The following is a 15,313-nucleotide window of genomic DNA, read 5'->3' as shown; positions in this document are numbered from 1 at the left end:
CCTGGACCATTAACTCTAGAGTGAGCCCCCTAACCATGGAGGCTCGCATCTGTCGTGAGTACCAACCAGGCCAGAGAGGACAAGGGAACTCCCTTTCTCAGATGATCCTCCTACAGCCACCACTGGAGGTGGGAGCAGATTTCCATCAGCAAGTGGAGCCGAACCGTGTAATCCTGCAATTGTGGGTTCCAACGAAATAGCAGAGAGAGCTGGAGAGGACGCATATGCACCCTTGCCCACGGCACCACTTCCAGTGTAGCTGCCATCAAACCGAGTACCTGCAGGTAAGACCACACTGTCAGGCATATGGTGTTCATCAATTGATGCACTTGAGATATCAATCTCTGGATCCGAACTTCCAATAGGAAAACTCTGTCCTGTCCTGTTGAAGATTGCTCTTGGTCAGATTTACCACCCATCTGAGCTCCTGCAATAAGGAGATCACCTTGTGTGTCACCAGGTGGCTCTCTTCCTGAGACTTGGCTCGAATCAGCCAGTTGTCCAAATACAGGTGGACCAGGATTCCTTCTTTTCGCAAGGGCCTCCTTCTTGGGCACAACAAAATAAATGGAATATCACACCATACTTTCTTGAGATGTGGGCACTAGAACCATAGACCTCAGTCTGAGGAGCCTTTGAAGTATGAACTCCACAGCCTGCTTCTTTGGTGGGGCGTGACAAGGAAACACCATGAACACGTTCCGAAATGCAAAATTCCAGTGCATACCCTCTGGTCTGACGTGATCTCAACCCACCTATGATAAAAGAGAGAGAGATATTCCCCTATTTCCTGTTCCAGAAGATGGGTCAGCAAACCTTCATTGGGATGCTTGGGGAGGTCCACTACCAGAGTCCGCTCCTCTCTTGGGCTGCCGAGGTCAAAAGGTGAGATATACCAAAAGGCAGAGTCTGCTGAAAGGTCGTCCCTCTGTAGGGACGAAAATGCCTAGAACCCCAGAAACAACCCCCCATACCAAAGGGGTGCTGTAACTGTTTCTTATCCTCCGGCAACTGAGGCACTGGAGACTCACTCCACTTACTGGCCAGTTTCTCCAACTCGTTCCCGAACAAGAGCGAGTCTTTAAAGGGCATCTTGGTAAGATTGGCTTTGGAAGCTGTATCAGTTGACCAATTTCTCAACCAGAGTTAATGCTTGGCCGCTATCACCAAAGCCTCTCCTCTGGCCGAGGTCCGGACCAAATCACAGCCTGTGACTGCTAAAAAAAAACGGCAGAGGGCTCCATAACCACTCTGGAGTCCCCTATAGACTCATCAACCTCCTGAGAGAGAAGCAGACAAGTCCTCACCACCAAAGTGCAACAGGCAGCAATCTGTAAATTCATCTCCACTGCCTCAAATGCTTGCTTAAGAATAGCCTCAATCCTTCTATCATGTACATCCTTCAAGGCCGCTCCTCCCTCTACGGGGATAGTCGTCCGCTTAGACACGCCACATACCAGAGCATCCACTTTGGGAAAATGCAAACACTCTCTCACAGTTGGATCCAGAGGGCACAGGCCTTCCAATGTCTGGCCCCCTTTAAAATTTGCCTCTGGGGCATCCCATTCCAGATCAATCAATTCCTGGATGGCATCCAGCATCAGGAAAAAACAAGTGGCTTTATGTAAGGAAACCAAAATAGGATTTTACCTCGGCTCTGACATAGCATCCGAACCAGGAACACCCAGCTGTTTAAAGGTCTGGGAAATCAGGGCCAGCAGTTCATCTCTATTAAAGAACCACAACAAGGTTACATACAGTTCCAGCCCTGGAGGAATTTCCCCATCTTCCAGGGAATTGGGGTCAACCTCATCATCAGAGCCATCCAGATTCCTGTTGGGAACACCTGCAGAGAGTCAGGGCGAGACCCGGTGCTTAAGCATAGGACTGGAAGAGGGAGGAGCCACCGGCTGAGCGTCTGACTGGACAAAAATGGGGGAAGCAGAGGACCATACCTGAAGAAAGGCTTGTAAGCCTTGAAAAAATTCCACCCAAGAAAAAAGCAGCCAGGTCCAGACCAAGCCCAGAAGGAACTGAGCTGGTCCCACAGAACTGCCCTCGCCAGCAGAGGAGCCAGTCAAGTGAGAACCAAGATCTGGCATCCCCCCAGTCAACATCATGACCAACCCATCATCAGAATGGGAAGAGCCAGGCTTAGCAATCTGAGGAAAACAACTCTCCCTGAACGTCTGAGCAGCGCTGACACAGGTTAGATGCCAGGTCAGGCTGCGAAGCCCTAATATAACAGGCAACACAAATAGGAAAATGCTTAGGCTTCTTGCTTACCTGTGCCATCGCTGTGGTAAATGTACATAGGAATGGCTTGTGCCCAAAAAAGAAATGCACCCACAAAATACATGCCTAGAATAAAGCATTGCAATGTGCACTCACAACCTGTGTGCCAAGTTAAGTGCATAAAAAAGTTTGTGCGCGTAAAATGCGCGCCCAAAAACCAAGTGCACAATGCACGCGCAGAGTTGACACACTGCACACACCAACAGCCTATAGAGGGCAGCAGAACACGCACAAGAGCGCACGAAAATGGCTGCCATGGCCTACCACGCGGCACGCAAGAAAAAAACCTAAGTGCGGGACTTAGCCCACTGGGAGTCGTATTCTTGATATGCAGTATATAAAATTTTAAATAAATAAATAAATAAATAAATAAATAGACCCGCCAGGCTGCCCAGTTCCCCAACCCCATTGGGAGTGGGAACAAGAATGGAGGAACTTCTGAAACCCCTCTAACTGTCTCTGATTCAGGTAAAACTTTCTCCTTTTTTTTTTTAACCTTACCTGAGCTCAGTACTTACAGGCTGAGTACAGAGATGGTCTCTGGCAGTGTGTGTGTGTGTGTGTTTGTGTGTGTGTGTGTGTGGGGGGGGCATCTTCCGTCACTGCCGCACTTGGCCTCCCGCACCCACTGCCTTTCAGCTGAACAGGAAGCTACATCCACATTGGGAAACCCAGTTACCGGAGTAAGACACAACTCTGAGGGACCACGGAAATCGCCTCAGGAATTCTCAACTTGGGGAGGGACCTTTAGGTATCACCGCAGGAGAGCGGGGCTTTCTTTTCCTGATTTTAGAATTTCAAATTTCCTTTTTCAAAAAGTTCAAAGCAATCCCCATAGGGAGATGCACGTCCACCATCTGCTGGAGATGTGTGGGAAATATGCGCTTGCCAGCAAGCCATTTCATCAGGGTTAAACACTAACTTCCCTTCTCCCTGACCTTTGCCTGAATAAAAGCATCACTTGTGCTTAAGTCTCTGCCTAGGAAAGGATACCTGACTATCATGTATTTCTCTGGCTTGTGCTTAGCCCTGAATTCCTGGGGGAGGGGCTGGGTGTTCCCTAGTCAGAGGCAGGACAAAGTCAGGAGGTATAGATTTCAGCAGCCAATGAAATGATCCGTGCACACCCCCTGAGCCAAAACCAATAGTGTAGGGACTCGTCTGTTGCTATGGGAAAGTAGCCAATCATGTAATGATACATCATCTGCCTTTGTATGAATGTACAATAAAAGGAAGAGCCTCGTGAGGGCTCACCCCTTCTCCTTCTCTTCCTGCCTGCGATGAAAGCTGTCTCAAGTGTCTTCTTTGCCTCCATATTCAACATCTGGTGAGCCCGACAGTGATGATAAACTCCATGCTCATTTCGGCTGGTCATAGCCAAGGTACAGATTTGCAATTGTAATATATTTAAAAAAAAGTACTTCTTAGTAATTTTTAAAGTATTTCTCAGCAAGTTTGTTCCCCACACTCGTGAGCATGGGCAATGATTTGACTGTACAGCAGAGGCTACATGCCAAGGAGCTGCAGAAAATAATCAATAATCATTATTTCATCACCAGAAGAAAAATAGCGCAAGTCAGCCTGGGGGACTTAGAAAAATTAATAAGTGAAATAGCTTGCCGTTGCCCTTGGTATTCACAGGCTGGAACTCTAAATACCCAGGACTGGATTTCAATCGGCAATTGTCTTCATATGGCTCCCAGAGCTCCCATAAAGCAAAGCTTAATCTGGCAAAAATGTACAGAGGCCATCGAACACATAGAAAAAAAAAGTTTAAAGACAGCAGTTTCAAACCATGTGCTTTTAGAAGCAGGCAGACTCAATCAGAATACCCTTCCCCCATCTTATGCTCAGTCTTCCTCAGAGACAGCAAATTCTTTGTATCAGCTCTCCATACCCACACCCAAGCCCATTCACACTTCTTTAGAAAAGCAACCCTTGAGAACAATAGAGCCACAACCTGGCCTAGGTGGGGTGATTAGCATTGAACTTCAGCAGAAAGAAAACCTTACAGAAAAAGAATTGTTGGAAGGACTTCAAGCCTTCCCCATCACAGAAAAGATCCATGAACAAAGGGGGACAGAAAATGAAATAGAACATCTGGGGACACACACTCACATGGCTCCTGTGGCTTCCTCTGCGTCCACCTCAGAGAAAAGGCCCCAGGAAATAGAAAACACTGAGGTCAGAAAAACTAGCCTTCCTCCATCTTGCCTGCAACCCCCTTCCCCCACCAACCACTCCCTGTACCCTCATTTGCAATTGCCTGAGACAGTCATTGACTCTGCATCATCAATTTGTCCAGGTAAATTACCATCTCAAACCACTGCTCCCGGTAACAATTTATGTGCCGTGGTCAGCATGGGATTTCATCTAGAACATGGAAATCTCACAAGAGAGGAATTATTGAAAGGGATTCAAGCCTCTCCTATTACAAAAGGAATTAAAGAGCTGGGTGTGGCAGCAATAGAGTTGAGTGCAGCCCGGAATGCCATGAGCAGTGGCTATGCCCCCAGGTCTTCAAAGAAATCAGCGTATAAGACCTTGGGCCAAGCAGCTGCACTCCTGCATTACAAGCAAAGAAAATATCAATATGAAAAAAAGGATTTAATTAGACTCCTGCGTTACAAGCAAAGAAAATATCACTATGAAAAAATAAATAAATAAATAAATAAATAAATAAATAAATGGTTTCTCTTAAACAGTACAAATTTGGAAAAAATGGTTTCTATTAGTCTTTGAATTCAGTTACAGAAAATCTGCATACTTTGAGAGTATTTTCCCCCACAAAGTGTATGCACAGCCTTATGTTAAAACTGTACTGAAATTTGAATAATATTCTGTGTAAATTACATGTGAAAGTTTCCCTTTTGCAAAGTTTATTTGGCTCACATTTAAAATGACTCCATTTCTCTGAGATTTAAGTTTAAAGCAATTGCTTGAATTGCCAGCGCACAGATTCTTATTGCAATTTTCCCTATAGGAGAAAAATAGTATCTGTCTGCAAGGAATCAGCAAGTCCTTGCCAAGCCATTGTCTGTGGTCGATGTTATCAATTGTTAAACAATGCTATCTTTAAGTTCCTATTGACTGAAGGATTAACTCCTTGGGTGCAGTTCTTTTCTTTTGAGAAACACTGCTCCTCCCCCCCTTTACTGTAACTCTTGCTTGCCACTCATGGGGGAGGGAGGGAGAACTTTTGAAAAGAAAAAAAACTGGACTTAGTACTGCAGTTTCTCTCTCTAGTTTATATATGTTATAACTCAGACAGATTAATAGTAGTTACAGTCACTTTAGCGTGCAGCAGACAGAGCAGAGCAAACAGCGTGTTTAATTTCCTATTCTAATAATTATAAGAAGAAATTCTATTCTGATATTCCACATTGAAAGTAAGCTCAGAGTATTATTGATTGCAACCTGGAACAATAGTTGCATTCTATAAAGTAATGATGGGGTCTCCACTAGGAGGCGCTATGTTATTCTACAAGTTATATTATATTATTGTTTTAATAATTCTGTTGTATAATAGTTTTTATTTTTCAGGCCTACAGACCTTCTGTATTAAGGAAACTTCAGTTTTATTTTCTTTTTCACAAATTTTTACAGAATTCTGAACCTTAAAATTAATTCTGAACCTTAAAATTTTTACTGATAGAGGTTGCTACATCTAAAGCAATCCCTCCCAAGCCTTTTCTTGCAAATCCAAATTGATTTTATTAAATTGAATAATAGAATTGATTTCTTCAAGGTTAAAAAAGTAAGAATTTCACTTTAATCCTTACCTTAGTAATTTTTTGCTGTATGCCAGTTTTTAATATTTTCCAGATTTACAGCCTTCCTGCCATGAGGAGATGTGAAGGTGAACACTTTGCAGTTTATTTTAACATTTTTCTAACGCCTTTTGACTTTTGATCCTTGATCTAATTTTGTTTTTGATAACTTTTTGATAAGATTTTTAGCTCAAATTATGTGTTATCTTTTGTCTGTCTTGATGCCAAGAAGACTATGAATGAATATTTGCAGAATGAATATGAATATGTGTCAGTCTTGTGTAACATATGTTTAATGTAATGTCTAATATACTTGTCATTTGATTCAGCTTACAGCAAATGACTTTTCCTTTAAATGATTAATTTATATTTATTGCTATTTTACTGAATGAAAATTGATCACTGCATAAAAATTTTCTTGATAATGGGGTTACCCTCTGTTCGGAAAACTGATAATGGCTCTATTTTCTGCAGCCATTCCTTTGCATGAATTTTGTCAATAATTGAACATTAAATACTTATTTGGCATCCCCTACAACACCACAGGGCAAGCCATTGTGGAGAGAGCCAATCATACCCTTAAGAGCTCTTGAAAACAAAAACAAAAAGGAGGGATAATTGCCCCTGGACTTCCCCCTAAGAAGGACTGGCTGAACAAGAACAAAGTATTGTTTTAAATCACTTTACATCATCCAAACATATCAAACATAAGACCACAGCCATGAGTAATCATTATGGGACTAGGGTTAGTCACCCACAGCCATCAGTTTTGTATAGAATATTTAATGTCTGGTACGATCCCGTCCCCTTATCAAAGGGACGAGGATATGTTTCTCTGCTTACTTCCACAGGTATCAAGCCATGGAAAGGTGTCCAGGTCTACAGGACCCGATCCCAAACTTCTCCCTGAGCCTCCACAGCCCTCAGAAGGACAGAGATCGGACTCCTTGCAAAAAGCAGCACCACATGACCTGGGGACAGATCAAGGCCCTATCCAACCAATCTGCACAACTCTTAGAACAGCAAGGCCTTGAGAAAACTCCAGAGAACTTATTAGCCGCTTTTTCTTGCCTGAATGCCAACTCATTAACAATTGTGTTCTGCACCCTCCTCCTTTGCCTTATTTCTCCAGCTATGGCGATTTCAGAACAAGGACTCTGACAGAACTTTTCACACCTGTTGAATCGAACAGACTGTTGGATCTGCGCACACATGCCAACCCAAGCCCGCGGAGAATGACTGATGCATGCTGTACCATTTAACCTTACAGTATGGACTAATTATCCTTTACAGAGAGGTTTTCATTAACTCTCCAGTTAATAATACCATACTACACATTGGTAGCTGTATTCAAGAGACTGCCGCTCTTTGTTGGGACTATGATACAGGGGATGGGAAGAGGATTCAGGTGGGAAATATCCATATTGTAACCAAACATTTGTATTAATCACTGAACACTTGCATAATTATACCACATATGTATGCAATTGGCAGATTTCAGGATGTGCAGTGGGAGACCCAAGCAGGTACAGAAAGTATAGAGGGGATGAAGGATTTACCCTTTGTAGTTATATAGCCCAAATGATAACCAATGACATGTCCACTAATCTGTTAGGAAACATATGGATGTTATATGGGCGTAGAGCATATATGTACATTTCCCCAAGATGGAAAGACAGATGCACTTTAGGCTACATCCTCCCCTCATACTATGCAGTCAAAAATTTACCCAAAGCAAGGCTCCGTAACAAAAGGGAGGCGATAAATAATCCCATAGAAAAGTATACAGAAACTCAGATAGCTAGAAGCCTGTTTCCCCCAATGGGAACAGCTATGAATTACAGAGACTTACACATCCTAGCTAACTGGACGACTGCCATATTTAATCAGACAGTCCATGCATTAAAACTACTCACAACAGAAGTCTCTCAGATTAGAGAAGTAGCATTACAGAACAGCTATACCTTAGAAACCATTTTAGCCTTAAAGGGTGGTGTTTGTGCATTAATTGGATCTCATTGCTGTATGTACATATCAGTTTATAAAGCAAACCTCACACATACCATAGAGCAGATAGAAACCATGGTTGCTGATGCACCATTTTCAGGCAGAATACCAACTTCTCCATGGGACTGGCTATGGTCCTGACTCCCTGCTATTTCTGGTCTCAAAGGGGTGATTTCTATTATAATGACCATAATTGTCTTAATTGTTTGCCTGTGATGCTGTATTCAGTGCATACCCAACCCTCATATCCATATTGAAACCTTGCTCTCAGCCCGGATACAAAGATGTCTTGTAAGATGCCTAATAGGGAATCATGAGCCCTGCAGCGTTGGCACACCACCTGCACCAGCTCTGGGTGATATGGAGATTCAGAAGCTCATCGGTGGCTGGCACACCACGCCGAATCAGCTTTCTTCTCTCCATAATCCCCCTTTCCCTATTTCCAGCCCATACCAAGACATAACAGATTTCAGTAAGGGTCTAAAGCTTTTTTGAGCTACCTAAACAAAAACAGAAAGGGTGAGATGTGGGAAATATGCGCTTGCCAGTAAGCCATTTCATCAGGGTTAAACACTAACTTCCCTTCTCCCTGACCTTTGCCTGAATAAAAGCATCACTTGTGCTTAAGTCTCTGCCTGGGAAAGGATACCTGACTATCATGTATTTCTCTGGCTTGTGCTTAGCCCTGAATTCCTGGGGGAGGGGCTGGGTGTTCCCTAGTCAGAGGCAGGGCAAAGTCAGGAGGTATAGATTTCAGCAGCCAATGAAATGATCCGTGCACACCCCCTGAGCCAAAGCCAATAGTGTAGGGACTCGTCTGTTGCTATGGGAAAGTAGCCAATCATGTAATGACACATCATCTGCCTTTGTATGAATGTACAATAAAAGGAAGAGCCTCGTGAGGGCTCACCCCTTCTCCTTCTCTTCCTGCCTGCGATGAAAGCTGCCTCAAGTGTCTTCTTTGCCTCCATACTCTACAGAGATGGAGAATACTGGCAGGCTGGGGTCACTGCAGGGTTATGTGTACTGTGACATCAGCTTGCTCCATCTCCATCTGCTGGCAGGGGAGCATAAACCCACTGGTCCTGAGCCCAACTGTCTACATGCTAGGAAATGCTCCTTCCACCCATCTCAACTTTTCCTTTCCTGTTTCGCTATCCTATCCCTTACTCTTTCCCAGCTGCTACTTCCCCCTTTCCCTTAGTTCTCCCCAGTCTTTTGTCAACATTCATGCACCCTCTAACTCTCTCCTCTCCTTCTGTGCTCCATTTATTCTCTCTACCTCTCCTCTTTTCTTCTTCCCTTTCTCTTAGCTCCCCTGTTCCCTCTGTCATTCTTCTCTCCCTCCCTTATAGCATTCCCCCCATCTCTCTCTCTCTCTCTCTCTCTTCTCCCTCCCTCATGCCCACTGTCCTTCTCCTATTCCTTCTTTATGGACCCCTGTACTCCTCTCCCCTCCTTCCCTACACTCCCCTTTGTACTCTCCTCCCTCTTCATACTGCCCCCCCCCCCGACTCATCTTTCTCTTCTCCATCCATGGTTGCCTGGTTTTTAAACAGCAGCAAGCCCTACTGTAGCTCTTTTATAAGGCTTTCCCAATACAATACACCCGTTCTCCTGGGAAGCTTCTGAAGTGGGGAGTGGAGCAAAGAATAAGTTATGGGGAGGCCAATATTCAGTAGGCTGTTTAGAGGACAAGTTATCTAGGCCCACTTCTTCTGCCTCTGCCTTGCTAGGCAGTTACATGAAGCATCGTAGCTGCTTAAGCCATGCAAAGGCATAAGCGCTGGGTCTGGATCATGGTAAGACGTTGCCATGATCCAGGCTGCGTCAAAACTTAAGTTTATGGTACAGGCAGGTGGGAGGGGCCCTGGAGAGAAAGATAATTTTTAAAACATGGGTGCGGGAGGGAGAAGAGGTACCAACCCTGTCTTTTTTTTTTTTTTAAATTAAGATGCAGCCAATTTGAGGGGGGAGCAGTAGGCTCGGCCCTCTCAGGAGCTTGCATGGATGGGAGGAGGAGGTCTGGTTAAGGCCTGAGATCTTTTTTTTCCCCCCTTTGGATCACTATTTAACTGTCTGTATTATTTTGAATATAGCGGGTTATGTGTGACGTTATCCGGCCACACAAGGCTGCTCTGAAGCAGGTCTAAAGTTAGTCAGCTAACCTAAACTGGATATACCTGATAATCAGCTAAGTCAGCCGGATATCTTAGCCCCTCCCCAGAAACCCCCCCGGAATGCACCGGCTAACTACTTATAATTAAACGCTCACTTCTCCGAAGGAGAGACCATGAATAAACAGTTATAACTTTTCTTCACTCTCTCTCTCTCTCTCTGCAGGAGAAAAGTCTCCTCACTCCCTAAGTCCTGGGAATAAAGTTGAAAGCCAGCAATTCGGTTCCAGTCAGACATATAGACACAAAGATAAACAAACCATGTGAAAAGCAGAACATGGGTGAGGCTGTTTATTTGTGCACATAACAGCTGTGAAGCCAAAGTGATTAAACATGCTAATGGTACTTTGAGCTTGTGAGGCTCTCAGGATCTGTGGTTTTGCTGTAATTGCTAGAGATGTGAATCGTGTGCCAGATCGTCTTAACGATCAGGTTCGGCTGGGGGAGGGGGGGGGGAATCTGATCGTTAAGATCAGATATGTTCCGATTCCAATTCACATCGCTAATTTTTTTTTAGGGAGGCCCGCGCCATCTTTACTCATCAGCCCCTATTATAGAGTATAATAGGGGCTGATGAGTAAAGATGGCCGGCGCCATCTTTAAAGATGGCGCTGGCCATCCAGTGCTCCTACCATGTGACAGGGGCCGGCCAATGGCACGGATACCCTGTCACGTGGTAAGGGCAAAGGGGCATCGGCGCCATTTTTTTTAGCGCAGCTGATGCCTGGGAACGGGAAATCGTCCCCCGAGGCCCCCCTGGACCACCAGGTAATGTTAAAAGGTTTTGGGGGGGTCGGGAGGGTGGGGGAGGCTAAGGGGGGGTCGATTTAAAGGGTCGGTGGGTTTTTTTTTATCGGGCCATCGGCGCCATTTTAATTAGTGGCAGCCAAAATGGCGCCAATGGCCCGAGAGCGGGAGATTGCGCCGGGACCCCCCCCCCCCCCCATTGGACCACCAGGTAATTTAACATTTTGGGGGGTTCGGGAGGGTGGGGGAGGGTAAGGAATTGGTTTTAAAGGGTCGGGGTGGGTTTAGGGGTTGTTTTGGTGTGCCGGTTTTCCCGCCCTCCCCCAAATAATTCCCGTGCCCTATTTAACAATTTAGGACGATTTATGACGATAAATCGGGGGCATTTGTATTGTATCGTGCACTCTGACGATTTAGGACGATTTTAAAATTATCTGACGATAATTTTAATCGTTCAAAAACGATTCAAATCCCTAGTAATTGCTGCTATTTCTTGTTGCCCCTGCCCCGAGAAGCTGACACTCTAGGCAATCACTTAGCTTGCCTAATAGTTAAACCGGTCCTGTTTCCAGGGACCACTGGCAAAGAACAGCCTCAGAGTTCACAGGAAATCTCTGTTACTCTACAGCAGGCCTTCCCAAACTGTGGGCGAGAACCCCAAAAGCTTCCAGCTGGGGTCACAAGTGCCTTCATAGTGGAAGAGCATTAGATCTGCGAGCTAGCATGCATTCGCAGACCTTGCAGTGACCCTGCCCTTGCATGAGTTTCTGTGATAACAGGAAACTCTGAATAAGTAGGGATAGGGCCCTGCACTGAGCTTCATTACTAATGCAACTGCCACTTGCAGATCACTACTGTGACCAGTAATAAGGGGAGGACAGGGATGGTAACTTTAAAATGGGCACAAGCTCACATACCCTGGAATTTTAAATCGTGTGCACGCATATAAAAATATGTTTAGCGCTCGTATGTGTGCACCTAAATTTAAGTGGCTACACAAGGAAACGTTATTTGCACGTCCTTCCTTAGGACCTGTCATCTTTTACATGTGCAAGTGAGCACATATTAAAGCATGTGCCTATGAAGGAAATAACCAGTTTGAACGCTTAGTCCACCAGTTTGCGCAGTCTATCTCTAGACCATCAAGACCCCCCCCTCTGGTTCTTCAGTCTGCACTCTCCCCCCAAGTTTACACAGACACCTCATCCAATCAATTTTTTGTCTATAATGAGTTTTATTCTGACTTACAACTGAAAAAGAACAGAAATAAATATGCATTTGCTGGTTTTAAAATCGGGATTTATGTGAGTTAATGTTGGCCCCAGCCCTGGAATGCTCCTGATCCATCCCCCTTTTTTGCATGTACTGTTGCACGCGCACTTACGGGCGTAATTTACCAGTTTTAAAATAAGGGTTGCTTGCACTGGGCCCATATGCTCACATATATGGGCCTTTTAACACAAGCAACTCTTTTAAAATTCACCGCTAAGTGTGTGTGTGTGTGTGTGGGCCAGTGAAAATTGTCTCTGCTCTTTTTTCTTCACCCACCATTCACCCTACCCAAGAGACAACTGCTGCTGTCATCGGTCTGCCCTTTCTTCTTACCAGCTGTCATCCACCTTTGGTCGGGGGCTCAAAGGAAAATGTTGCCACTGTGAATTTCCCAGTGCTAATATGGGGGCTCAGACTGGTGAAAAGTTTGGGAAACCCTATACTACAGGGACCTGCTGGAAAGGAACAGGTTTATAGCTGCAGGAAATCTTTAAGGATCCACTACCTTAGAAACCTATGGGTTACTCAGGAGAAATGAACACCTTCACCAACCCAGGAGTGAGTTCAATTAGCTGCCTCTTAAAGTTAAACCAATTCTATTCACAAGCAGCAGAAGGTCAAGCTTCCTTCACATACATACAGTCTCACCGCAGACCAGATATGGCACAGGCAGCAGCAGTGCAAGCTTCCCTCACATACTTACACAGTCTCACCGCAGACCAGATATGGCACAGGCAGCAGCAGTGCAAGCTTCCCTCACATAAATGCAGTCTCACCGCAGACCAGATATGGCACAGGCAGCAGCAGTGCAAGCTTCCCTCACACACACACGCACACACACATGCCCCATTGCAGAAGGGGGACACCACAAGCTGTGGTAATGTGTGCATCTCTCACACGTAGCCCTAGCAAGCTACTTCATCCTTATTCTGGAAGGGCCACCCGTAAGGGGGAAAGTTTAATTCAGTCTGCTTCTCCGCAGCCAGCCAGCAAGGGCACCAGTCTGGATCATACATTTTTTGATGATGCAGAACTCTTTATTTATTGAAAATGGAAATGACACCATCAGCCCATTTCAAACCGAGCTGATTTTGTACCAGCAAGCCTGAGGTTAAGAGCTCTGTATCTGTCTGTACAGAGGCAAATGTGCTAAATAAACTCTGCTAGAAAAGCAGTTTGGCAATGCTGAACAAAAACAAAAAACTTCTATGTGACTACTGCAGAACTAAAATCAAACACTAAAAATCTAAGCTAATGCTGCCAAGAATCTTGCATGTAGCCTCCCTCAGATTCTCTGCCCCTTATCCTGCAATATCCCCTCTTCCAGCTAAGAATTCCCACTTCATGAGCACACAGCTGGCAGAAATCTTTGTATGGGGATGCAGGCTGCACACATGCTTTTCTGCACGTGATCAGCTGTTAAACAATCCATAGAGGAGAGCTGATCACAGCTGGATACACAAAGCTCACTGCCTTCTGCTGGGCACTAGCACTTTGAAAAGGCCCCTGCCACAAGGACAAGTGACCTTTGATGACAGGATAGTAAATAAAGAGAGGCAGTATCCAGAATTTCAAGCGTAACCAAATGGATTCTGGGAAAAAAACAAACAAGTCCTATTTGTATCAAGTTTCAACTTTTGTGGTTACAATTACATCAAGAGATTAATTCTTACCCATAAGCTTTCAGGAGATGGGGTGTGAGAGAGAGGATCCCTGTGATGATCTGCATCCCATCCTCTCCTCCATCCAGAGCGTTGGGGTCCTCATAGCTGAGAAAGAATGCATTTGTGTTATGGGTACACCAAGAACATGCTGTAAGTAAAGGTTATTCCTCGGTGGTCATACAGCTTTGTGTACACTGATGGTGCTTTATAAACAATAATCACTCTTCTAGGACTGTGCAGAGCTGTGTACACTGATAGTGCTTTATGGTGTGGGTTTTCCTAAAAGAATGGATGATGCACCATACAATGGTGTAACAGTTATAAATATAAGATGTCACCCATTATCTTGACTGACCTGGAGTGCCCCAATAACTGCAACAAAATAGGCCCGACAGAAGCACCTGCAGTCATGATTTAGGAAAAGCAGATAATGACCTTGTGGCCCCAGCAATCTCCCCATGTCTGGTGAGGGGCTTGGGTTATAGTGGGGAGAGATATAGCGATGGCCTGAATCTCTAAGCAAGAGGCATAGCTTAGGTCCTGGGAGGCAGGGCTGGCGTGTCCCGATAGGCGAACTAGGTGGTCGCCTAGGGCGCCAGCCATTAGGGGGGATGGCAAAGAGCAGTCACGTGGGGCCGTGAGCGCAGCCTATCCCACTCACGGGCATCGAGCAGAGCCTATCCTGCTTGCAGCCGAGAGAAGCAGAGTCTCGGCGTGCCACAAGCGGTGCCTCTGTTTGTGTTGTGTGTGTGTGAGCGAGAGGGATTGTGTGTGTGTGTGTACGAGACAGGAATGGTGTTAGTGAGAAATAGGAAAGTAGCCTGTGTAAGGGTGCGTGTGTGAATGAGACAAGGAACCTAAGTGTGTGTACGAGAGGGGGCCTGTCTGAGTGAAAGGGGGGGGGGGGGGGGCGGGAGGGAGTGGATGGTGCATAAGAACATAAGAACATAAGAAATTGCCATGCTGGGTCAGACCAAGGGTCCATCAAGCCCAGCATCCTGTTTCCAACAGAGGCCAAACCAGGCCACAAGAACCTGGCAATTACCCAAACACCTAGAAGATCCCATGCTACTGATGCAATTAATAGCAGTGACTATTCCCTAAGTAAACTTGATTAATAGCAGTTAATGGACTTCTCTTCCAAGAACTTATCCAAACCTTTTTTGAACCCAGCTACACTAACTGCACTAACCACATCCTCTGGCAACAAATTCCAGAGATTTATTGTGCGTTGAGTGAAAAAGAATTTTCTCCGATTAGTCTTAAATGTGCTACTTGCTAACTTCATGGAATGCCCCCTAGTCCTTCTATTATTCGAAAGTGCAAGGCAGAAGGTGCTCCTATGGCGCCTAATACCCATGAACCGGCCCTGCTGGGAGGT

The 15,313-nt window shown here is 45.2% G+C and overlaps 1 protein-coding gene across 3 annotated transcripts in view; it reads right to left on the bottom strand.

The window, feature by feature from the left end:
• The window catches only part of HEMK1 (HemK methyltransferase family member 1), a 78,549-nt gene that overhangs the window by 8,535 nt on the left and 54,701 nt on the right, over nucleotides 1-15,313 (bottom strand). For all 3 annotated transcript variants that reach the window (XM_029599535.1, XM_029599536.1, XM_029599537.1), the window contains one exon: nucleotides 13,942-14,037. In XM_029599535.1, coding sequence (XP_029455395.1) covers nucleotides 13,942-14,037 — 96 coding nt within the window. The remainder of the gene's footprint in view (nucleotides 1-13,941; nucleotides 14,038-15,313) is intronic.

This window comes from Rhinatrema bivittatum, chromosome 4, assembly GCF_901001135.1.
Source record: "Rhinatrema bivittatum chromosome 4, aRhiBiv1.1, whole genome shotgun sequence".
Lineage (NCBI taxonomy): Eukaryota > Metazoa > Chordata > Amphibia > Gymnophiona > Rhinatrematidae > Rhinatrema > Rhinatrema bivittatum.
Note: the sequence above shows the minus strand (reverse complement) of the source record. Positions and strands in the feature narration are given on the sequence as shown.